The following is a 25,055-nucleotide window of genomic DNA, read 5'->3' on the forward strand; positions in this document are numbered from 1 at the left end:
CCTCACTGTGGAAGAGCATGTGGGTCAAGAATAGGACTCCACAGTCACCTACGTACCCACCACAAAGACACTACACTTGGAGGGCCGTCATATTTGGACAACGAGGGATCACCTAAGTAAATAAACTTCATGGACCAGTGCTAGCTCCTGAGCTGTACTCTATGCATTTGTAGTGAGTTTCAAGGAAAGAAAGAAACAATTGTAGCCAATGAACACCAATATGGTACTGGTCCCTGGGACACTGGAGAAACCAGTTGTTGGTCCTCCACATCAGATAGCTTGAGATGCTCTTCTCCTCAGTTCAGATATTTGGGAGGACCTCTGCAATTCTTTATAATTCTCTGCTGCTGCACATGAGCTGCAGATCCAGTTGCAGCTCTTTTTAAATTGCACCAGGCATTGAAAATGGTCTCAAACTAACACTTGATTGACCCAAGCATTCACAATCATCTCAAACTAATGCAAAGGCAGGGCATTAAAATAAAGGCAGGTATGGCTGTATGTGCATTAGGATCTGTCAGTTGTGGATATTCACAGCATTTTTAGATTTGGCCTAGAAGAAAAGTATTTTCCACAACAGCTAGAACTGTCTTACCTTGATAAGGTGTCTGGATATGATGCCGTCTCTGGTACAAGTAGCAACAGGAGCACAGGAAGCAGCAAACAATAGTGGCAACAATGGCCACAAAGAGGATCACAGCAGAAGCAATACCGGCAATTGTTCTTGGGCTATAGAAAGCAGATATAGTAACTGGGTTGTGCATATGGCATTTGATTCCAAATAGGATGTTATTGACTTTTTTTTAAGAAATCTACTTTTACTGATATATTAACGACTGGATTTTTTAATGATACATTGAGAACCTTGCATCTTCTGCATTCTGCAGGGGAATAATATGGCAGATTACTTTTGGACACGTTTAAAAACCGTACCAGGCGCAGCCCCATACTCACCATTATATGCATAAGAACCACCATTTCATTTAAGATTTAGTACTGAAAGATTGGTTTAGATCCTCTGACTATGATTATGTTATCCTGATGATAGGTTTAAGAACATAAAGGCAAGAATGTTATTGGCAGCTTAAGCATGCATAAAACTGCTTACAGGAATGGATCAACGCTTAGTCCACTGCAGAATGGTCATACAGTAGAGTCTCACTTATCCAACATAAACGGGCCGGCAGAACGTTGGATAAGCGAATATGTTGGATAATAAGGAGGGATTAAGGAAAACCCTATTTAACATCAAATTAGATTATGATTTTACAAATTAAACATCAAAACATCATGTTATACAACAAATTTGAAAGAAAAAGTAGTTCAATACGCAGTAATGCTAAGTAGTAATTACTGCATTTACGAATTTAGCACCAAAATATCACGATGTATTGAAAACATTGACTACAAAAATGCATTGGATAATCCAGAACATTGGATAAGCGAGTGTTGGATAAGTGAGACTCTACTGTATTTAGTTCAAGGTCCCAGAAGCAGAGTAGCAGATATGATACAGTTGCACACTGTGCATGTAGATGTAGCAGGGATTCAGTTGTACAACACTGCAATTCACTTGCAAGGCAATTGTTGTGTAACTGTTGCATAACTCTATGGCCCCCAAATTATGCTCCTTCTCCTCAGTGTAGGCTCTCAGCCAGAGTCAGTTCAATTGAGGCATGAATGGAAAGCCAAACTGCACACATCACACCCTTACTCAAACATAAAAAACAAACAGATGTGTTAATTTGCCAACTGTGCATTTAACATAGCATTTCATTTAACCTTTAGTAACAAAAAAAATGAAACCATGAAACTGTTCCCACCTCTCCACCACATCGACTCTGGTTCTTTAGAGATGTCTATGAGCTTTAAGGCGTAATGACCCCGTCCCTTCCCACCGGCCTCTTTAGTTTTCAGACGTTCTTACTTGAATGCCATGCAGTGCTTCTGCTGCCGCTCAGTGATGAGTCTCCTGAGGTCGGTGCAGCAGAAACGATGATAGCAGTCACCGCAGCAGAAGAAGGGAAAGTGGCAGTCAAAGCCATGATGCAAGGAGCCATTTTTGTCCATGTACCATTTGCAGTCCTCATCAGCGGAGACTGGGGGAGATGAAAGAAGCCCGACATTAGTCTTTTTCTGCTTAAACAAGCATACAGCATGATAGTGACAAACCTCTCAAAAACACATCGAGATGGAACTATCTATGGATATCTTAGAAGCTGACCTCTAAAGACTGAGCTGTGACTCTGCAATATACCCAGGTCCATTAGATTCAGTTTACTCTTTTAACAAGAAGGCTATATACCTGAGGTGGGCAATTGTAGATGACCTTTTCCCGTTCTCTTCCAGTGGGTGGCACATAATGTTTTGGTGCACCAAAAGTTATTTTGCATCACTTCCATTTGACATTTTGCCCAATTTTCAGACTTTTTTTCCAGGGAAGGTTGAATAGTTTAAGGGACTTGTGGGTTAGGATGATCACATTTATGGCGGGTTTGAGGTTGATTTCTTTCATTTTGTGGGGCAGATTTGATCCAATTGTCAGTGCACAAAATCTAATACTTTTGGGGATTGGTGGGATCTAGTGGCTTCAAGGAAATTCAGTGCAGCTCCATGGGCTATATTTTGCAGTCCCAAAGATCTCATGCAGTCCACACATCAAAGGTGGAGAACAGGTGACCCTCTAGACCAATGGTTCTCAACCTGTGGACCCCCAGATGTTTTGGCCTTCAACTCCCAGAAATCCTGGGAGTTGTAGGCCAAAACACCTGGGGACCCACAGGTTGAGAACCAGTGGTCTAGACCTTGCAGCTCTCATCAGCCTTAGCTAACATAGTCTGCAGGTGAAGTTGAATAGCAGATGCAGTACAACACGATATAGAAAGCAATATATTTTCCATCTCTGCCATGGAATTTACTTTTTTTAAACAAACCCAATAGAACAAAAGATTCAACATAGAAAACACATCTAACGAAGATGATCTACACAAGGGTTTTCCAAACTGCACACCGCAACACATTAATGTGTTGGTTGCATTGTGTAGATATGTCATGCAAACATAATGAGAAACATCTGAGTCTATGGAAAATAAGCAATAAATTATATATTTATTGCTTATGATATATGTTTTGTTTCCATAATTTTTGTTATCACAGTTTATGTATGTGTCCGTATCTCTTTTAAAGGGTTGGCTTCCCCTCTGGTTTGCTACTAAAACTGAATTACTATGTAATTACTGAATTACTACAAGATGAAGCATGTCTAAAAAGTGTGTCACTAACAAGAAATGTTTGGAAAGCTCTGGTCTAGACAGATAAATTATCTCCCAGACATATTGCATCCAGTTTGACTTTAATTTTGCTGTAACTACTGCATACCAGACAACTTTAAAAGCCACATGATTGCATTTATTGTTTAGAAGAAACTCAGGGTTTTCAACAGAGGAGCAACTAGATGTTGCCTTGAATGTACATAAAGAAGGAAGAAAACTAAAGAGTACTGAGGGTCTATAAATACAGAATTGGGTACCATAATGAAACTTTACGTTAATCTTTAACTGACAATTAATTATTGAAAGACTGCAGGTGGATGGTGAGAACAAAGTATTGTTCACTGTCATTCCTTGCCAGATCTCTAAAATCTATTCTATACTGTCCTTTGGTTTATATATCTCTGCAAGAGAAGGCACATTGGCTTGGTCCTTTGCCAACAGAAAGAGACAGTGAAGGGTTTGGACGGCTAGGCTAACAGGCAACTCTATTTGTCGGTATTCTTTCCACATAAAAACAAAAGAAATGTCCAATGCAGTATTGAAATACTAAGTGTTATTATTGCCAGCTGCATATGTAGATAGAAAGACAAATAAACATGCAATTGCACGGGATCTCAGTCTCAAACTTTAGAGCAGCTGTAACAAATCAAAGACCTATTCAATCCTACGTCCTGTTTCTCGGGTGGTACCCAAGAAAAACACTTACAAACTTCAGAAATACACATTAGGGGTGGGTGATACCCTCCTGTTCCTTAATGCCAGAATGTCACCAAGATTATGTTTTCAGGTAGGAGGCTTGAATCCTAGTATACTGGGAGAAATGTCCTAGCACATATGCATTTCCATCATCTGCAGTGGGTACTTTCCTGCAGATTAATCCAGACAAGAATAGTAATAACAACAACAACACAGTAATAATTTTATTTGATATCCACCTCTCCTCGAGGCTCAAAGTGGGTTAAAACATAGTTAACACACATAATTATTATAAACATTGTATAAAATACACATATTAATAGGTATTTCTATTAAACCAACATATTAAAATGTATTTCTATAAGACACATATTAAAATATACCGAACAAATATTAAAACACAGGACACAAGTTGAAAATTCATGATTAAAACTGGCTGGGTAGGCCTGCAGGAAGAGATCGGTCTTTAGATGGGTTTTAAATTCCAACAGCTCATTTAGCTGTCAGAGCTCTTCCGGCAGGTCGTTACACAGTCTTGGGTGGCCAATAAAAAGGTCCTCTGGGTGACAGTCACCAGTCGGGTTCTAGCAGGCTGGAGTAGATGCCCCCCACAGGACCTCAGTGTTTGGGGCGGATTGTATGGGAGAAAGTAATCCTGTAGGCAACCTTGACCCAACGTGGTACAGAGGCAGCCCAATGTAAAGTGCATTGCAGAAATCCAACCTTGAGGTTATTAATGTGTGCACTACCATCTTTAGGTCCTCCAAATCTAGGAAGGGTTACAGCTGGCATATCAGCCAAAGCTGGTAATAAGCACTCCTAACCGTCGCATCTACCTGGGCTGACATTTGTAGAGACAGATCCAGGAGCATACAAGCTGCAACACAGTCTTTCAAGGGGAGTGTAACCCCATCCAGAACTGGTTGACACACCTCCACCCCCAGATTAGGACCCTTAATGGCAAGCACCTCTGTTTAGTAACTATTATTATTATTATTATTATTATTATTATTATTATTATTATTATTATCAGTACAACCATTTTTTTAAAAAAAAGTTTCAGCTGCCTTGAGTATTATGCTGAAAGAAAGTTGGGGTTGCGTTAATTTATTATAAATTAAAAACCACTGGGTATCAACTGAGAACTAGGACATAGGAAGGAATAGGACTTTGATTTGGTATTGAAATTCAGACTAGTATTCAATATCAAATAGCACCTGTTTGCTTTGGAATGCAAACAAAGATGAATACGTGAATTCAACCCAAGCCTTCAGGATGAACTCTAAATACTCCAATATTCATTGTTCAAAATCCAATTCCAGAGGCAAGGGGTAATATATAGGATCCTCTGTGTGTGTGTGTCTGTGTGTCTGTGTCTGTGTGTGTCTGTGTGTGTCTTCAAGGCACCTTTTGGTGTATGGCAAACCCATTGACTTCATAGGGTTTTCTTAGGCAATGAATATGCAGAGGTTATTGCTAGTTCCCACCTCTGAAATATAGCCTTCCTCGTATTTGTTTATTGTTTTCCTTCCAATATACTAACTAGAGATGCCCTTGCTTAGCTTCGAAGATTAAATGGGAAGTGATGCCTTATGTCCTTCCTCTAAATGCAGTGGAAATTTCCTGCATAACTAGCCGCAATCAGAGAAGAAATCAGTTCCCACCACACTCATGCCTTTGCATATATCACCATAACAATGAATGGCCTAATAAAGTAAGTGCAGCTGAGCAGCAGGATTGTATAAGGCAACAACATCGCTGAACTGAGTATGGCAAAAGCGGTCCCAAAAATTGAAGTGGTGTAATGTAATAGCTACCCTCGCAAGAACCTTAGCTCAAAAACATTCCATTTGTCTGGGAAAGGGATTTTAACAAGAATCTAGCAAAGTAGTCCAAAACGCACCTGAAAGTTCCCACCAAAATCCCCAATCTTTTACATGCCATCTGGACCCTCCTGAAATATTTGAGGCTGCATTTTCTTTAGAATACTTCCCTTGGTTTTGTTGTTTTTTTTATTCCTGCCTTCAAGTTGTCTTTGATCTGCATTATATAGTCAGTGTAGAAGGACCCTGGGTTGTGGTAGTTAATGGGGTGTCGAACTGCATTAATTCTACAGTGTGGATTTACTCCCTGTCTTCACGGTAACAAGACAATTACTATTTTGTTTACCTTCTCAATAAACTTTTTTTCTTGAAAAGGTCTTGGCTCTATTGCTTGACAAATGTAGCACTTTGCTACATTAACGAAACAAGCCAAATTGTGCTCTATTGATTTTGGGAAAGGTGGAAGTTTATGGAGAGATAGCAGCCTATTCTCTGACAGTATTGCAATGAGAAATGGTCTCCTTATTGCATCTGGTCTAAGTCCCCAGCCCAAATCAAGCTTTCTCCGAAAAAAAATAGCCTGTAGACGTGTGTAAGCAGCATATGTTCCAACCAAGTGTGGTAACAAATCAGTCTTTGTCATCATCTTTCACATTTGTATTCTAAGATGCATTTTTTTCTTCTGCCAGGCAGACAGCATGAATCACATGGAGCCATTCTGATCTTAAAATAAATAGGTAATGGGGCTGAAGCAGACTCACATCCATGCCCTTAGTCCTCAGATACATAGATGAACGTGCAGTCTAAAAGCCACTACAAAAACACACCCACACATGGTGATCGAGTTACGTTAGAGCTAGACCTGCCCATGAGTTACAGCAGCACTGGAATCAGAAATTGGAACTCCTCTGCTCTCTGGAATACGTTGGCCAGCTGCTGTGGTTTTACATTACCACCTAAAGTATTGAATGTTGCAGTCCAAGTTTCCTTCTCTTTAAAATGTGATCTCCTCATATAGAATATGACAAGCTGTCTTGGAATGCCTACGGTGCTGCCGACTCCACTTCCTAAAGATATTGCAATTTTGACTGTACCAGCTATACAAGCCTGGCAAAGAAACCACGTTCCCTCCATTTCAATTATGACCCTTTGTCCGTAGCAAATAGCACAAATCTTACAGGAAGCTTTAAATGGTACATTAGGCATACAGATTTTTCTGTGAGATAAGAGTTCAATATTTAACCACTGTAGGAAGAAAAAAGGAAATCAAAACAAATGATACATATTTGAATACTATTTGAATGATACACTTTAAACAGAAATATATGATTATGCACTATGTTAACCAATGTTGTTTCAGTAACATTAAACTTCACAAGAAATTGCACCAGAGATCTGCAAATTACACGCCATCTTTCCTTCCAGGCAACTCAAAGAGATGTCTCTAATTCTCTCCTTAACCTCCTTTATCCTCACAGCAACATGTGAGGTAGGCCGAGAGACAATGACTGGCTCAAGTTCAACTAGTGAATTTCATGGCTGAATGAGGATCTGAACTTTTCAGTTGTAGTCTAACATCTGTAACTTCTTCACTACATTATGTTTTATTACAATGGTATAAAGGCTTTATTAAAAAAAAATCCAGAGTGCTGAAAAGGAAATCTTCCTCATATGCTGTCATTCCCCTTAGAAAATAGGATGGCTTCCTATTTCGAAGCCACGTTTTGAAAGATACTTTAATCACTAGCCCAGTGCTTACCAAACATTGGTTCTCTGGGTGCTTTGGATCTCAGATCTCAGAATTTCTGGCTATTGGTCAAGTTGGCCGGTGCTTCTGGGAGATAGAAGTCCAAAACATCTGGAGCAATGGTTCTCAACCTGTGGGTCCCCAGATGTTTTAGCCTCACAGAAATCCTAACAGCCGGTAAAATGGCTGGGATTTCTGGGTGTTGTAGGTCAAAACATCTGGAGACCCACAGGTTGAGAACCACTGATCTGGAGGGTCTACATTTGGGAATGACTGCACTAGCCTAAGTCCAATTGCTAGTCTAAGCTTAAGTCACTGCTCACAATAATAAGTTCACACTTATTAAAACTGCATTAATTCAATGACTTTACTCTAATTAGGACTAGTAACTGAATGTCAATATCTAGTATTACACATTGAATTATAGTCAATCCCAAAATTAATTATCCATGATGATTACATGTTGACTTCTCTTTATTTCGCATATGGCAATTCAGGCTCTTCTGCAAACAATCCAAGCTAGTCAAATGGTCACCCATATCTATTCCCACCTGATAATGACTAGGTAAAAAAAAACAGGAAAAAAGCAGGGATTTGTTGACTTAGAAACTGGACTAGAATCATGAGTATATTGACAGTCACTTCAAAATTATAACAATCCAGTCCACCAACAAACATGGAAATAATTACAGTGGACCTTTGGTATCTACTGGAGTTTATTTCCAGGGATTCTCTATAGATATCAAAATCCATGAATGTGAAAGTCCCAGTATAGTAAACTGCTGTACTTTATATAGAATGGCAAAATCAAGATTTTTTAAAATAATTTCAAACCATAGATGATTAAATCAACGGGTGCAGAATCTGTGGATACAGAGGGCCGTCTGTCTTAATTCCCAGGAAGGGCATATACTCCAGGACCAAGCATGGTCTTCTCATTCACTAAGTCAGGACAGCCCTGTCTGCCTGTTTTTTGTTTTTACAGGAAAAGCAGTTGGATCTCTCCTACCTCTCCCATTATCTCCCCCAGCATTATTCTTGCTGGCACTGTTAGAACACAAGGGAGAAAATACGTACATAGACACCATTAACGCTGTTCTTTAGTGCTACTATAGTTTTAATGGGTTGCAGCATACAGTAGGAACAGCTCTGCAATGACAGGATGAAGAGGTGGAAAACCAAGCCTTGCCTAGCTTTCTGACATGTAGGCTTTCCACATTCTGACACACTTTAATTCAGGGGCATCGGGAAATAATTTCATGTGCATTCCAAGCAACAAACTGTACCATATGTCTCCTTGTTTATTTGGAACGGCTTTCAGAAGTGGGCCTCTATAAAACAGACTTGCTTTTGCCTACATTGTCAGTTTCAACTATTATGATGCAAATGGAAACACAAGACAGTCCACAGACCAAACCAGACGAAGACTGGCTGGTACATATGAGGCAAGCCTATATAAAGCCCACATCACGTCTCAGAAAAAGAAGACCTCAGACTCCTATGCGATCAGAGACTTTATGGGAACTTTCAACTCTCATGACAGGCCCTATTTTCATGAAACTTGATATGGGCCTTGTGTAGATCTGCCTCTTGTGCCACTCACTTCAGTCTCTTGGGTCTGGACAACTGAGCACATGAAGAGCAATGAGCAGTAACATTTGCAACAGCAATTTGGCACATAGTATTTAGTTTGTAATTTGTCTGTTGTTACTGTAGTTTATGCCTCCTCTTCCCATTCATTTAAAAACCTTCAGAATTTAGGGCTGCTCTGCCTGGCCAGCCAGAAAGAAAAAAGAAAAGCAGAGTCACATTAGCTGCAGTCCCAGGACACACACGCACGTGCACACACACACACACTATTATATAGTGTAAAAGGCCTCACAGTTGCACACCAAATGCTCAGGAGCTATCTATTGGGAGCATGGTTACCACCTACTTTCAACACATCAAGGAGTGTGAGATTTAGAGTATCCATGGGGGAGAGCACTGATGAACACTAGGGGTTTTCTTTTGTTGGCATTTGTTGTCTAGCTATCACACTTTCAAGCTACTTCCAACTGCATTACATGGTCAGTGTAGATAGGGCCCAAGGGAAGATCAGAAGAACAAAAATTGGCCCCTACCTTGACTAATTGCACATTCCTACATCTAGTTCCCAAAAGCCTGTTGAAACAAAAAAACCCTCCACTGCCACAACTACCTTGATTAAACTCCATTAGTTTAATCACTCTTTTGCTTTTTATGTAGAGGTATGCCAAGCATGGAGTATGCTTTCTCGCCATAGAGTTTGAATAATTCAGGCTCTTGACACTAACTCCATTAGAGCAGTGAAAGCATCTCTCCCTTTTGGAGAGCCAGAAGAGAGCAGCTCATTTATAAGAGTGGGTTGCCATCTATGACGCACACAATTGAGTCTTGCACCTCTTCTGAATTTTGATTAGAGCTTAGTAGGTTTTGGTGGGATCCCTGCCCCACCTCCTACTGTCTATATCCAGCTACATCATAATATTCTCCTCAGTTCTCTTTCTTCAAACAAACAGATAGCTGGATTTTTTCATTGCTGCTTTTTTTTCCTTTTAGTTTACTACTACTTGGGTTGTGGGTGTCACACCACTTTCTTTGTTAAAAGGCAATCATTCCTACAATGAGCAAATATTACACATGGGTAAGCCTCTAGGAATTAAGGTTGAATTCCAACATTTCCCCACACCGGTTTTTTAGCAGCTTGAATTCAACATTGTACAACCTCTAATGGTACCACTTTTATCAGGGCTGTCAGAACACATTCAAAAGCCATAGACTAAACCATCTTCTGTGTTTCCAATCTCAAGACAGATTGAAATGTATATAGCAGTGTTTCCCAACCCATGGGCCACAACCTACTGGTGGGCCGCAAGACTTAAAATTAGGTCCATGAGACACATGGAGGAAAAATAATCTTGGTGTCTTAGTTTTTAGGCCTGTTCCTGGGATTATTTGGGGTGCAGATTCAGAAAATTGCATTGGATAGACCACATCAGCTCTAGATTATTAAATATGGATTTCTATGGATGAGTAGATGGCGACTACTAGATGGCATACGTTTTGTATCAGAAACTAGAGCTGATATGATCTTTCCAATGCAATTTTCTGAATCAGCACCCCAAATAACCAAACCAAATCTAAAGTTGACCAAAAACTGATTCGTAACCCTTTTGGTACTAATGTTAGAGAGTGGTCCCTGGTCAAAGTGGTCCCTGGTCAAAAAAGACTGGGAACCCCTGGTATATACGATTCAGGAGAAATGTGTTGCTTTCTTTTTCAGCACAGATGAAAAGGAGGAGAGAAGGCTCAGTCAGCTCCACCTGAGAAAGAAAGTTGCAAACTTGACTTGTTAGGCAGATAATATTATTCCTCCACAGTGCTCCCTGGGGAGAATGAGTAAGCATGTAAATCAGCATATCATTTCTTGTTGGGGTGGGGTGGGGGTTGTTACAGCTGTTTAAACAACTTTAGAGGATTCTAAAAATGTTGTCACTTTCAGTTTGCAGCCCACGGATGGGTAAATCAGCAGATGAATGCATCATGTCATGAAGCAGAGAATAGATCAACAGACATGTCTTCCTGTTACTTTGAGAGAGCATGCTTACATCATTCTGGAGTTATAACTGAAGTCACCATGGTTCAGACTGAAGAGCTTCAATTCTAGAAGCAAAGACTATCCTGGGCAAAACGAGGTAAGGTTCTTTGTAAAACAGAATCATGCTCAAGAAAATGTAGTCAGCACTCACTTCCTGCCAAATCATCTCCAGAGAACTTAAAGTGTCAGCCATCTTAAGAATAGTCAATATATTCAAGGATAATTCAGATCTTTTTCTTAGTCTACACACTCCTCAAGCCAGTAATCTCAATGTTCTTCTTAGAAGAAAAAATTGGGACAATCACAGTATGATTCTGGATCAAATAAAATGTAATCAACTCCTCGAGACATTGTGTTTGACTCACCAGGCTGCTGCAGTTACCCCATCTGCCAGCAATTTCTTAGGCCAGTTTAACATCTGGTGCAACATCACCAACAACTAAATCCTAGTTTCTTAGCATTACACAAAAAGTTTATGCATGAGTGTCTGATTATTGATATTTTTCAGGGAGTTTCTTTTGCCCTACACCACAGGTATTGAAAGCATTGCTATACTTTTGGAGAAATGTGACACACCAATACTTCTTTCCCTCAAGAATATTCATTTTTCTCTTACTACTTTATATTTTTAAAGAGGGATGTAGAAATCTGGCCCATGTTAGACTTACACAGAACTAGCACCACATCATTCCAAAAAAGTTCCAAATGGCTTGAGTACCATGTGGCCTCTTCTCTGAAAGGGAGATTGATTTGCAAAGACAAACGATGCTCATTTTCACTTCACAACTCATCCATAGCATCACAACCATCTCGGATTTGCTTGAACAGTTCAAGGGGAACATAGACATCTGGCTTTTTATTAATGCAGATATCAGATTTATATCTTACTAGCTGTACCCAGCTACGTGCTGCTGTGGCCCAGTCTGGTTCAATGGGAAAGAAAGGATAGGGAATTGTGTTATTTTCCTGCGGGGAGAGTCCATAGGCCCCTCCCAGGGAGAGACCTCAGTGCCTCCTCCCCCCTATTATTGAAAATCTGACTGCCAGTATTTAAAAACACTGAAATCAAGATGGTAAATGAAGAACACCACTTCCCAGAAAACAGAGGAATTCCAGACATGAAACAATCAGGGGCAGCTAACACCTCCCAACAAAGAATTCCCCTAGGCAGGAAGTAGCCAGGCTTTGAAGCTGCAATGCTAATCAAGCTGGCCAATTGCAACATTCACACTTGCTTCAAGCAGAAAAGAGTTCCTTCTCCCACCCTGGACTTTCCACAGATATATTTATATTATTATTTTATACTATAACTAGCTGTGCCCGGCCACGCGTTGCTGTGGCAAAGTATGGTGGTATGAGAAATAAAGTATTGAGGAATTGGTGGTAGTTCAGGTAAAGGGTAAAGGTTTTATTCTGACATTAAGTCCAGTTGTGTCCGACTGCATACTGAAGTGGATTATATGGCAGTGTGGAGTCAAGATAATCCAGTTCAAAGTAGATAATATAAGATTATAAATGGGTTATATAGCTGTGTGGAAGGGCCTTGAGTCTACATTGCCATATAATCCAGTTAAAATCAGATAATCTGTATTTTATTGGCAGTGGGGAAGAGGCCTAAGTGAGGCCTAACTCTGCCTGTCCCCTGGGCTGCGTGGGTTGCTAGGAGACCAAGTAGGCGGAGCTTAGCCTTTTAACTGGTAGCAATTGGATAAAAACAATTATTCCTCTCCCTCTAATTAGGACTTTATTTTTCTTTTCTTTTTGTTGTATGAACGTAGAGGCATGGATGAGGGGTTGTGCTGCCAAGTTTAGTGTTTCTGGGATGTGTAGTTTTGTGGTTTTGTCCTAGGCCGAAATTTCATTACCCTTTTATATATATAGATACAGTTATAATATGATATTATATCACAATAATATAATAAGTATAATAATAAAATATAATAATAATGTAATACAATTATAATAATGCAATAAGTAGTAAGATCTCTCGCTCACCTCGATGGGGCCCACAATGAGGATTTTCACTCTCAGTATCCCTCCTTTCCGTGGCTAGGCCACAGAGCCTTGGCTTTGCATAACTTGCCAAACCGAACTGATTGGCAAGGAGGCAGGCCCTTGCAGCCCCACCCACGCCGTTTGCTAATGGGAGGAGACTGCTTGGCTGTTGCTAGCGCCATTGCTAGGAGAGGAGCCGTCTGCTACTGCGGTTTCTAAGGGAGGAGGGGACTACTTGGCCATTGCTAAGGCAGGAGAAGACTGATTGGCCGTTGCTAAGGGATACGCTTTTACCTGTCTCAGGTGTGACAGGTTTGTGATAGTAGGTATGTGAATATCTTAAAATACTCATCAGGTCAAATGCTACGTTGTGTCTAAATTTCATAGCAATCAGTGAAATAGTTTGGGAGATATGAGGTTCTCACAAACAGACATTACATTTTTATTTATATAGATTCTGAGGTAAAGACTTGAGTCTTCACATCAAGCTAGGAGACTCACAGTATTAGATAATAGCTAGACTCAATTTGAACAAAGATTTTTCTGATACTCATGGAGAAAGAGTGTTATTGTGGAGGAGTAGGAGCATATCGTATGTATGATTTATGAGGATGCAACACTGTGGTCAAGAGATTCTGGGGAAGGAACACATATCCTACATAGAAATAGAAAACATTTTCTACTTTGATATACTCAAATTAAGAAGAAATATTTCAAAATATTCTAGTACCTAGATTCACAGACTAAAATACCAGTATATGGGTTTCAGATTAAGTCTTCATTTTATCTTGAGTAGCAATAGTTAGGCATCCCTTCAACACAGAAAGCGGACATTTTCCTCTGGCTACAATTAGGATGAAGATGTTGTTATTTCCCTTAAAGACACATATTTTCTGTATTGTTCTGAAGAATTCCTCAGGATATAGTTGTGCAATCATTGGGAGATAATTAGTCTTGCATGACTCATCTGTTGTTATCTGGTAACAAGTAAACTTCAACTGAATGAATGAGAGATGTCCAAGTCCTGAACAGCCCTGCTCAGGTTTTGCAGAACTAGGGACGTATACAGTAGCATTGTTTACTGTGGTCCCCAGAAAATCAAAAAAAATTTAGGGATTTTTTTAAAAAATTAAGTGTTGATGTTAAGAATTGCCAATACAATGTGGACAGTTTGTTTATGTTATGATGAATTATTTTTGTAATACTGTTTACTAAATTGCAATGGCCTTTTGTTAAATACAATAAAAACTGAAATAGTATCCTACTTTGTAAAAAGAATAGCCATGGTGTTTTTATTGTATGTCATAAGACAGACATCCCTGACTATGCTGCAGGAAAGGTATCTTATCTTCATTTCTTTGGGGCTATGTTGTTGTCCTCTCCCAATTCCACCATAATCCCAATCCGGAATTCAAACCATATATTTTAAAAAACCATAATAGCAGAGTAAAATGGAAGATTTTTTTAATTACCCAAAAGCTCCCAAGCATTGATAAGAAGCATGTTCACATTAGAAGGAAAACACTGTGTTCCAACAGGACATGAACTGTGGTAAAGAGAGATTAGTCTGTGTAGTTTCAGCCATAAATGCAAAGACATAAACTAAAACAAACAAAAACCACAAATAATATCTAGCCTGCTCCCCACAGAAAAGGCTCTTAATCAGCCACTAAAAGCCCAAAGTTTGAGATATGTTGTCTACAAAATGAATTCCTTCATATATGAGAAGCATTTAATGTGCCATCAGGTTATCTAGTAATCAGGTATTAAATAGTACCAAGGACAACACTATAAGGATGCAAGAAACTTCTATTAAGATTGACAGTGAGTCAAAGCAATGAGCAAGGATCTCTGGCAAGTAGTGCATATTTTAATAACTTGTATGTACAGATACAGTATAAACCAACCAATGGCAAGACTGATATATGAGTAGCAACCACCTAAAATCTGATTAAATTCTTTTGGTTACATCTAGCTTATCAGTTATCTCCTAAAGACAATCACTTGACATTTAATAAGGGTTTGATTGTCAGCCATGATTCCCACCAAGTATCTTTTGCTTCACTTTATTTACCTATGGTCCTTCTCTGGCTTACCAGAACTTTCACATTGCTTCTGAGACTTCCCAAGCTTCAAAGATTTCAGGACATGTTCCCTTATATCTCTCCCCTCAAGCAGATTCTTATTTATCCATTCACATGGATAAATGAGCGAGCTACGAAGGAGCCATGCATACAGTTGCAACAGGTTTCTCCTCCACCGTTTGTCCCCAGAATCCCTGACCTGTGTCCCTTTGACAAACACTTGTCAGATGTAAGATTGCATCCGATCATCCCCAGTTAAGACCTTCAGCTGTGGACCCAAGAGCTCCCTCTTGTCAATACATACACATACCAAGGTCAAGGGAGTTAATACTCTCTTGACCTTTTAACATCTTGATTATAGTAACAAAACCATCAGTTAATTATTCCCTTCACAAACAGATAACTGAGGCGGTTTTACCAGAGTAAAAAATATATGTAGCAAATGACCAGGTTTCATAGAATCATAGAATCATAGAATCATAGAATCATAGAATAGTAGAGTTGGAAGAGACCACATGGGCCATCTAGTCCAACCCCCTGCTAAGAAGCAGGAAATCGCATTCAAAGCACCCCCGACAGATGGCCATCCAGCCTCTGCTTAAAAGCCTCCAAGGAAGGAGCCTCCACCACAGCCCCGGGGAGAGAGTTCCACTGTCGAACAGCTCTCACAGTGAGGAAGTTCTTCCTGATGTTCAGGTGGAATCTCCTTTCCTGTAGTTTGAAGCCATTGTTCCGTGTCCTAGTCTGCAGGGCAGCAGAAAACAAGCTTGCTCCCTCTTCCTTATGACTTCCCTTCACATATTTGTACATGGCTATCATGTCTCCTCTCAGCCTTCTCTTCTGCAGGCTAAACATGCCCAGCTCTTTAAGCCGCTCCTCATAGGGCTTGTTCTCCAGACCCTTAATCATTTTAGTCGCCCTCCTCTGGACGCTTTCCAGCTTGTCAACATCTCCCTTCAACTGTGGTGCCCAAAATTGGACACAGTATTCCAGGTGTGGTCTGACCAAGGCAGAATAGAGGGGGAGCATAACTTCCCTGGATCTAGACGCTATTCCCCTATTGATGCAGGCCAGAATCCCATTGGCTTTTTTAGCAGCCGCATCACATTGTTGGCTCATGTTTAACTTGTTGTCCACGAGGACTCCAAGGTCTTTTTCGCACACACTGCTGTCAAGCCAAGCGTCCCCCATTCTGTATCTTTGATTTCCATTTTTTCTGCCGAAGTGAAGTATCTTGCATTTGTCCCTGTTGAACTTCATTTTGTTAGTTTTGGCCCATCTCTCTAGTCTGTCAAGATCGTTTTGAATTCTGCTCCTGTCTTCTGGAGTGTTAGCTATCCCTCCCAGTTTTGTGTCGTCTGCAAACTTGATGATCGTGCCTTCTAACCCTTCGTCTAAGTCGTTAATAAAGATGTTGAACAGAACCGGGCCCAGGACGGAGCCCTGCGGCACTCCACTTGTCACTTCTTTCCATGATGAAGACGACGCATTGGTGAGCACCCTTTGGGTTCGTTCGCTTAGCCAATTACAGATCCACCTAACCGTAGTTTTGTCTAGCCCACATTTTACTAGTTTGTTTGCCAGAAGGTCGTGGGGGACTTTGTCGAAGGCCTTACTGAAATCCAGGTACGCTACATCCACAGCATTCCCTGTATCGACCCAACTCGTAACTCTATCGAAAAAAGAGATCAGATTAGTCTGGCATGACTTGTTTTTGGTAAATCCGTGTTGACTATTAGCAATGACCGCATTTGTTTCTAAGTGTTCGCAGACCACTTCCTTAATGATCTTTTCGAGAATTTTGCCTGGTATTTCACTGCTCTGTAGATCTTGTTCTGTTCATGAGTTGTTTTCTTTTAAAAATATTTTAAAAGTTAAGGAGATAATTAGACATACTTATGTCTAATTTTAGCCAAAAAAATTGACTCAAAAAACCCAGTTGCCTTATTCATGGATCAAGTACTGTACCTTCACTCTTACCAAAAAAAAAAGGAACCATCTCCTTTGAGGAGAGTGGCGAAAGGCAACAGTCTGTCCCAGGAGAACCCAAAAGAAGCACCGAACCCTCTACTCTCTCTGCCATGGCACTGCTTCTGGCCTCTTTAAATGCTTAGGTGGGGAAATGGTGGTAGCAATTAGGTGCCGCTGGCTCCCTGAAGGCATTGGTGGATCCTTCAGCTCCCATGACTCCTCAACCATGCTAAATTGCAATGATGGGAGCTGTAATCCAAAACTAGGGTGGGCATATCTGAAAGGAGAAGATTATGGTCTGTCTCTACACACCATTGGCTCCGTAAATTAGTTTTCACCCCACTTCATACATAGTTAAGACAGACTCAGTTTGTACCAACCAATCTGCCACCATTGTGAATTGTTTAAGCCTGTTACACAAACACATGCCTTGCATTCTTTCCTACCAGACTGACTTGCCATTGCGAGAATCTTTGCTTAGTTTCTTCAACATCTGTTTGCCAGCTGTATGTTCCGTTCAAATGTGTTGTGAACAGCAGCATGACCTCCCACAAATCTCCCACCCACCCATTATGTGCAGATGGAATATTAAACCACTCGTTGCTAAACTGAAGCTGTAGCAGATGAGTACTTTTTTCAAAAAAAAAAGTGTGGAATTGAAAAATAGTTTAATACCCTTTTGAAAAATCCAAAGAGTTGAATCTTTAACTCAAAATTTAGGTCTAAAGTATAGACACCTGATGTAGACTTGATTACAGCCATCCCTTCACATTTGTGGTTTTTACTTCTGCAGGTTTGATTATTCCCAGATTTTACTATAATATGCTTTCTAGCAATCTCTAGGTTGTCTGGTATGATTCTATGGTCAACTTCCTCCGGTCATGCGGGAGGACTCAGATTTCTAGAATGAACACCACTCTATGTCCTACCATGCAATTTTATGGTCAGCTTCCACCAGAATTCAATCATATCATTGTGCTGGAAGACTTGTCATTTCCTAGAGAGGTGTTCTCTTAGGTTTAAAAAGTTGCCATTTCTTTATGTGTGGTTTTTCACTTTCATGGGAGTCCTGAACACCTAACCTCAGCAAAGGTGGAGGGCTGACTGTACTTTGCAATGTAAACAGGCTACTGTTAGTGTGAAGGCAGTAGCTTTTTGAAGAAAGAAAACAGCCACGCCAACTGCCAAAGCCTTGGAGAAGTCTGTTCCTCCTGACACTGCACCATGAACAATGAAGGACTCTCCCCTTTCCTCGCCACAAAAGGAGGGGGATAAACATTGGTGTATGGAGGGGAAAGCTTATTTCTGTCTCTCATAATCCTTAGGGAAATGAAGAGGCCAGAAGTGGGAATATTGCTGGGGTGGGGGGATCAGGCCATTGTTCCTCCAAAAAAATCTACCCTCCCCTATATCCTTCAGTTCCCAGATTTCTAGCATCTCAGGAACTTAATACTTCAGTTGATCATTTAGAAATGCATTTGATGCACACAGGCAAAGTTACAAAGAAAATTCAAACACAAGAAATAGTTCTCAGTGAGAACAATGTTCAGGGTCTTCTTCTTTGCAATGGTAGAAATTTGAGGAGTGAAATTTCATGCGGGGAGGGGGCTCTGATTTGGAGGAACCATGCCTTCATTCACCCCACTCCACCCTTGCCCTTTCGTAACTACATCCATGATCAAAGGTCAAAATGTAAAAGCACTGCAGGGTAATCAAAGTATATTAATTAATTGCATTTTGCAAACTTGAGAAGGCCAGATGGTACAGCGTTCTGGGGAGAGACAATTTCCAGGACTAGAAATCAATGGCCTCAATGAGATTTGCCATGTTGATAACAAGGGAAAGATCGGCACAGTTTTTGAAAATGGCAGCTCTCAGGGGAGGGCATTTATTTTATTTGCTTATTTTTAGATTGACCCTCTGCTCAACGACTGACAAATGCAAACAAGAATAACCTATTCCAATAAACCAAGTGAACATTGCTAAAATTGAAGGACAGCATTGTAAAAAGCTTAGCAAAACATTCTTCTCTTCAATAGCTATCTGAAAGGCAGTCAAGAGAGAACTAATACAGCTTATTCAGGGAAGGATGCTGCTACCCAAAAGGCCCTGTTTTGAATATCTTTCTTTAAGAGGACTTCTCATGAAGAATATCAATTAGGGGCAAGCTGCTTGGAGAGAGGTGCTCTGCAGATATCCTGGCTGCAAGCCATTTATACGTAAACCCAATTTGAACTGGGGCTCACAAACAATCTAGAAACCCAAATGGTCCATAAATTGTGGGCACACCAAGGGATCCAGGGCAAAGGCACACTTGGCCACTCAGAAGTCTTCCAGCATGACTCTATGGTGAAGTTCCAGTGGGCCTACAGATTACCAGAAAAAACATTAATTATTTCCATGAATAGTCAAATTCATAAATGTGTAATTCGCAAATATGAAGGCCATACTGTATAAGCAGGCACTGAAATGGGCGCAGAGGAAGTCCCATGCATGTCAGGCTAGACCAGGCATGGGCAAACTTTGTCCCTCCAGGTGTTTTAGACTTCAACTCCCACAATTCATAACAGCCTACCTGCTGTTATGAATTGTAGGAGCTGAAGTCCAAAACACCTAGAAGGCTGAAGTTTGCCCATGCCTGGTCTAGAGTTAAAGAGGTAAAAGATGTTTACTTTAGACCCTGAAGAGCAGACAGGATTGGGATAGATTAGCCAATAAGGAAATGGTGGCTTTGTGTGTTCAAAAAGGAGCTCAATATCAAGACAACAAGGGACCCAATATGAACATATTTAGCATTTCTAATACAGGCAGTCTCCAAGTTACAAACATCTGACTTACAAACAACTCATAGTTAGGAACAGGGGATGAAACAACAGAAAGTGAGAAATCTACCCCTCAGAAGGGAAATTCACTCCTGAAAGAATTATCATGGGGAAATGGTGGCTCCACTGAAGCTTTATCACGAATTTTTGTTTCCAAAACAAGACAAATTTGTCAAAATCCAATTATCACAAGAATCGAAAGTGCAGTGAAATCTTCTGAACAAGAGCACAGACAGCAAACCATAGGGTGTTAACCCTTTCCTATGCTATCCAAAGCTACTATATATATCTATATCTATAGATATATCTGAAGATACATTAAAAACGTACCTTTTCAACTTACATACAAATTCAACTTCAGAACAAAATTATAGAACCTAGCTTCGTTGTAACTTGGGGACTGCCTGCATATAGAAATAGCAGCAGACTTCAGTCCCAGTTCTTCCATGGGCTCTCCCTAATATGTTAGCTTTTCATCAATGTTTACATGAAATGCCTTAATATATATAATTTCCCTAGCTAAACACTGAAGTGTTTTAGCTCTGGCAATTTTCTAGCACAGAGTTTCTCTGAACATTTGAATCAGCTCACTACATTTGATACAATAAAAGAATAAAGTTAACTGCCAGTGAAAATAACATTTTCAAAATCTTTAAGTCCCCCCCCCCTTAAAGACTGTAGCGTCAAATCATTTTAAATCACCATGAGACCAACTCAACTGTGTAGTTGGATGATCCTAATTTTCCAGCAAACAGCAATGCAAGATCAAGACAACCAGACTGGCTGTCGGCATGCTTAGCTATCACCATAATTCCACATTACCGAAAATAGTTCATTTATTTTAAGAACTCACTGAATAGGATATTTATCTTTCTCGGATTTCCTATAATTCTGGACTAGCCTCCTTCTTTAACCACAGACAAAAATAATTTACACAGAACCCTCATTCACACACAGTCAAAAAGGAAGTGGCAAGGCAGTTAAATAGAACCCAGTAATAAATAGATGTAGGCATTTGCAGTTTCGCTGGCTTGCAGAGGCCTGCTGATGCCCAAGAAATTGGAACAGAAGGAAAGTACTGTTGCCAGATATCAAAAAGGAATTCATTGCATGAGGCAGACAAACCAGCATTGCAGCTGGAGGTCCCTAATCTCATGATGTGCTTCCCAATCTTGATCTGTCTCCTCTCCATGAGTTCCTCTTCACTAACACTTAATGGGTAAAAACCAGCAATAGCTCCCAGTCCTGCAGTGTTTCCATCATCTATATGGATGTGACGAGCCCCTTCTGCTGCTCCTACACTGGCATGCCAGCAATAGTCCTCCTCTCCCTTCTCTCTCCCCTCTCCTTATTGCCAAGCTGATAGTTTTCCTTTTGTTTTATATTTTATAGTGATATTTACCCTTCTCATTTTTGGAATTGTGATATTGTACTAAAACAAAATTAAATAAAAATTAAGAAGCAGCAGTAGAGCTGGAAAGCATGGTTACAAGGCTGTGCAGAAGTACAATTCTGGGACCTCAGAATCATGCTTCCTCTAAGTAGCCACACAATGATCAAGCCTCCTCTAAGTAACCACACAATGATCCTATCTCCTCTAAGTAGCCACAGAATGATCATGCCTCCTCTAAGTAACCACACAATGATCCTATCTCCTCTAAGTAGCCACACAATGATCATGCCTCCTCTAAGTAACCACACAATGATCCTATCTCCTCTAAGTAGCCACAGAATGATCATGCCTCCTCTAAGTAACCACACAATGATCCTATCTCCTCTAAGTAGCCACACAATGATCATGCCTCCTCTAAGTAACCACACAATGATCCTATCTCCTCTAAGTAGCCACAGAATGATCATGCCTCCTCTAAGTAACCACACAATGATCCTATCTCCTCTAAGTAGCCACACAATGATCATGCCTCCTCTAAGTAACCACACAATGATCCTATCTCCTCTAAGTAGCCACACAATGATCATGCCTCCTCTAAGTAACCACACAATGATCCTATCTCCTCTAAGTAGCCACACAATGATCATGCCTCCTCTAAGTAACCACACAATGATCCTATCTCCTCTAAGTAGCCACAGAATGATCATGCCTCCTCTAAGTAACCACACAATGATCCTATCTCCTCTAATAATAAAACTTTATAATAATAATAAAACTTTATTTATACCCCGCCACCATCTCACCAACGGGGACTCGGGGCGGCTTACATGGGGCCATGCCCAGAACAGTACAATATAGCAAAATATAAAACAACATATCACAATACAATTAAACAATACAATAAATAATCATATACACTGCAACACAAAATCTGTGTGTATGTGTATATATATATATATATATATATATATATATATATATATATATAACAGGGCGGGCCGCATGAGACACTTAATTAAAACTTGGGGTGAGAAAAGGATAAGAATATAATCACGGAGACCAGGGACATAAGATAAAAACAATCTAGAGGGTAGATGATGGGGGAGTAACAAAAGAAGTGTGTAACAGTTACTCTCCGAAAGCACATCGGAAAAGCCAGGTTTTTAAATCTTTCCTGAAGGCTAAAAGAGTGGGGGCTTGCCTAATTTCGATGGGCAGTGAGTTCCATAAACGGGGTAAGTAACCACACAATGACCATGTCTCCTCTAAACAGCCTCAGAATGATCATGTCTCCTCTAAGTAATCATACAATGATCATGCATCCCCGAAGTAGCCTCAGAATGATCATGTCTCCTCTAAGTAGCCACACAATGATCATGTCTCCTCTCAGTAGCGACACAATGATCATGTCTCCTCTAAGTAGCCACACAATATTAGTAAGTAGCTTCAGAATGATCACGTCTTCTCTCAGTAGCGACACAATGATCATGTCTCCTCTAAGTAGTCTCAGAATTGTCATGCATCCTCTAAGTAAAAGGTAAAGGTTTTCCCCTGATGTTAAGTCCAGTCATGACTGACTCTGGGGGTTGGTGCTCATCTCCATTTCTAAGCCGGCGTTGTCCGTAGACACCTCCAAGGTCATGTGGCCGACATGACTGCATGGCACGCCGTTACCTTCCCGCTGGAGCAGTACATATTGATCTACTCACATTTGCATGTTTTCGAACTGCTAGGTTGGCAGCAGCTGGGACTAACAGCAGGCGCTCATTCCGCTCCCGGGATTTGAACTTGGCACCTTTTGGTCCACAAGTTCAGCAGCTCAGCACTTTAACACACTGTGCCTCCAGGGGCCCCTTTAAGTATCCTCTAAGTAGCCACACAATAATCATGTCTCCACTCAGTAGCCACACAATGATCATGTCTCCTCTCAGAAGCCACAACAAGACCAAGTCTGCTCAAAGTATAAAGTATAAATAAAAGTATAAAGACGAAGATAGCATTAGAAGAAAAAGACCACCACTTTGGACGTGTCCCCTAGTGAAGAAACCTTGGAAGCCTTGCTTTTTTGGCCTACAGCTCCCAAAATGCTGAAGCGGTCCTGAGCTGCGATCACAGTGTCTGGGATATTCAGGAAACTGTTGGTGGAAGTCCATTAGCTCTATCAAGCTCTGCTTGTCTTCTCAATAAAGCACAAACTAAGAATCCTGCTATACTTGATCCTCCAGAGATCAAAGCCCAGAGGAGGATGGCCAACCAGCTTGAAGCTGTGGCATGAATGCAGTTATAATAATAATAATAATAATAATAATAATAATAATAATAATAATAATAATAACTTTATTTTTATACCCCGCTTCTATCTCCCCAAAAGGGACTCTGGGTGGCTTACATGGGGCCAAGCCCGAATAAAAACAATAGCAATATAAAACACAACAATAGACAAAAGATATGCACAATTATAAAAATTTAAACATTAGCCATTAAAAATAAGTGACAAGAACTGATAAAAACATGGATTAAAACGGAGAGGTTGTAAAAATAGACTGGGTAAGGTGCACCATATAAATATTGTAAACACGAGGTGACTGATAAAGTGCTGCAAATTCTTGGAAGTGCAAATTAGGATGGGAATAGACCCTGTGTCTTTATCAAGCTGACATAGGTAAAAAGTGCAAACCGGTACAGGAATGGTCAGTTGGAGGCCTCTTGGCTCAATGAAGGCTACGGAATCCTAGGAGTTGGAGCTGGACAGGCTCTTCCGCCTTCTCTGCCCAGTGCCTAAGAATGACTGGCGCCTCACCAAAACACCCTGGTCCCAGTAGGCTTACCCATGGCAGGTCAAGGGACAGCAAACTGCATTCATTCTACAGATGCGCCCTAGGTCTGGGGAATTAGGTCCATCCCAGAAGCGCCTCCAGGCCTGATCCACAGTCCCCCCTCCGCCCCCAACTTACCGAAAGTGGTGGCCAAGGCGAAAAGGACCACCCCGGCCAGGGCCCGGCTTCCCATCGCCGCGAGAAGCCTGACGGGCTGCAGGAGGGAGGAGGGAGGAAGAAGGCGGGCGGGTGGGCGGGTGGGCTCCTTCTCGTCTCTTCTCTCCTCCTCTCCTCTCTTCTCCTCTGCTGGCCGTCTGTCTGTCTTCAAGGCGAGGGAAGCCAGGACAGCTGCGGCTCGGCTGGAGACTCCGGCGCTTCCAGCCGCGGCCCCTTTGCGCCACTTGCGGGGAGGAGGAGGAGGAAGAAGGGCGATGCTCTGGCTTGCTCTTGGCCCAGATCCACCACCAGCCCAAGGCCAGGCAGAGGCGGCCAGCACAGAGGAAGGAGGGGAGAGTGCGCCAAGGGAGACGCTTCTGTCTGGACTCATCGGGGGAGCAATGCGCGTGTGCATAGGTTCAGGACAGTGTCTTTATATCTGGCATGAGCAAACTTGGGCCCTCCAGGTGTATTGGGCTTCAACTCCCACCATTCCTAACAGCCTCAGGCCCCTTCCTTTTGCCCCTCAGCCGCTTAAGCATCTCCTTCTCCTCCTTCTCCTCGCTTAAGCGGCTGAGGGGCAAAAGGAAAGGGCCTGAGGCTGTTAGGAATGGTGGGAGTTGAAGCCCAATACACCTGGAGGGCCCGAGTTTCCCCATGC

At 41.1% G+C, this 25,055-nt stretch overlaps 1 protein-coding gene across 2 annotated transcripts in view; it reads right to left on the reverse strand.

The window, feature by feature from the left end:
• The window catches only part of shisa4 (shisa family member 4), a 30,554-nt gene extending 6,066 nt beyond the window's left edge, over nt 1-24,488 (reverse strand). Inside the window, exons 1-3 of one of the 2 annotated variants that reach the window (XM_062979717.1) lie at nt 24,377-24,488; nt 1,928-2,099; nt 596-729 (exon numbers count right to left, since the gene is read on the reverse strand). In XM_062979717.1, coding sequence (XP_062835787.1) covers nt 596-729; nt 1,928-2,099; nt 24,377-24,431 — 361 coding nt within the window. In that variant the 5' untranslated portion in view covers nt 24,432-24,488. Of the gene's footprint in view, nt 1-595; nt 730-1,927; nt 2,100-24,250; nt 24,271-24,376 lie in introns of those variants that run through there. The other variant, XM_062979718.1, reaches the window with a different exon arrangement.
• Between the last annotated feature and the right edge of the window lie 567 nt (nt 24,489-25,055).

This window comes from Anolis carolinensis, chromosome 4 (genome assembly GCF_035594765.1).
Source record: "Anolis carolinensis isolate JA03-04 chromosome 4, rAnoCar3.1.pri, whole genome shotgun sequence".
NCBI classification, from domain to species: domain Eukaryota; kingdom Metazoa; phylum Chordata; class Lepidosauria; order Squamata; family Dactyloidae; genus Anolis; species Anolis carolinensis.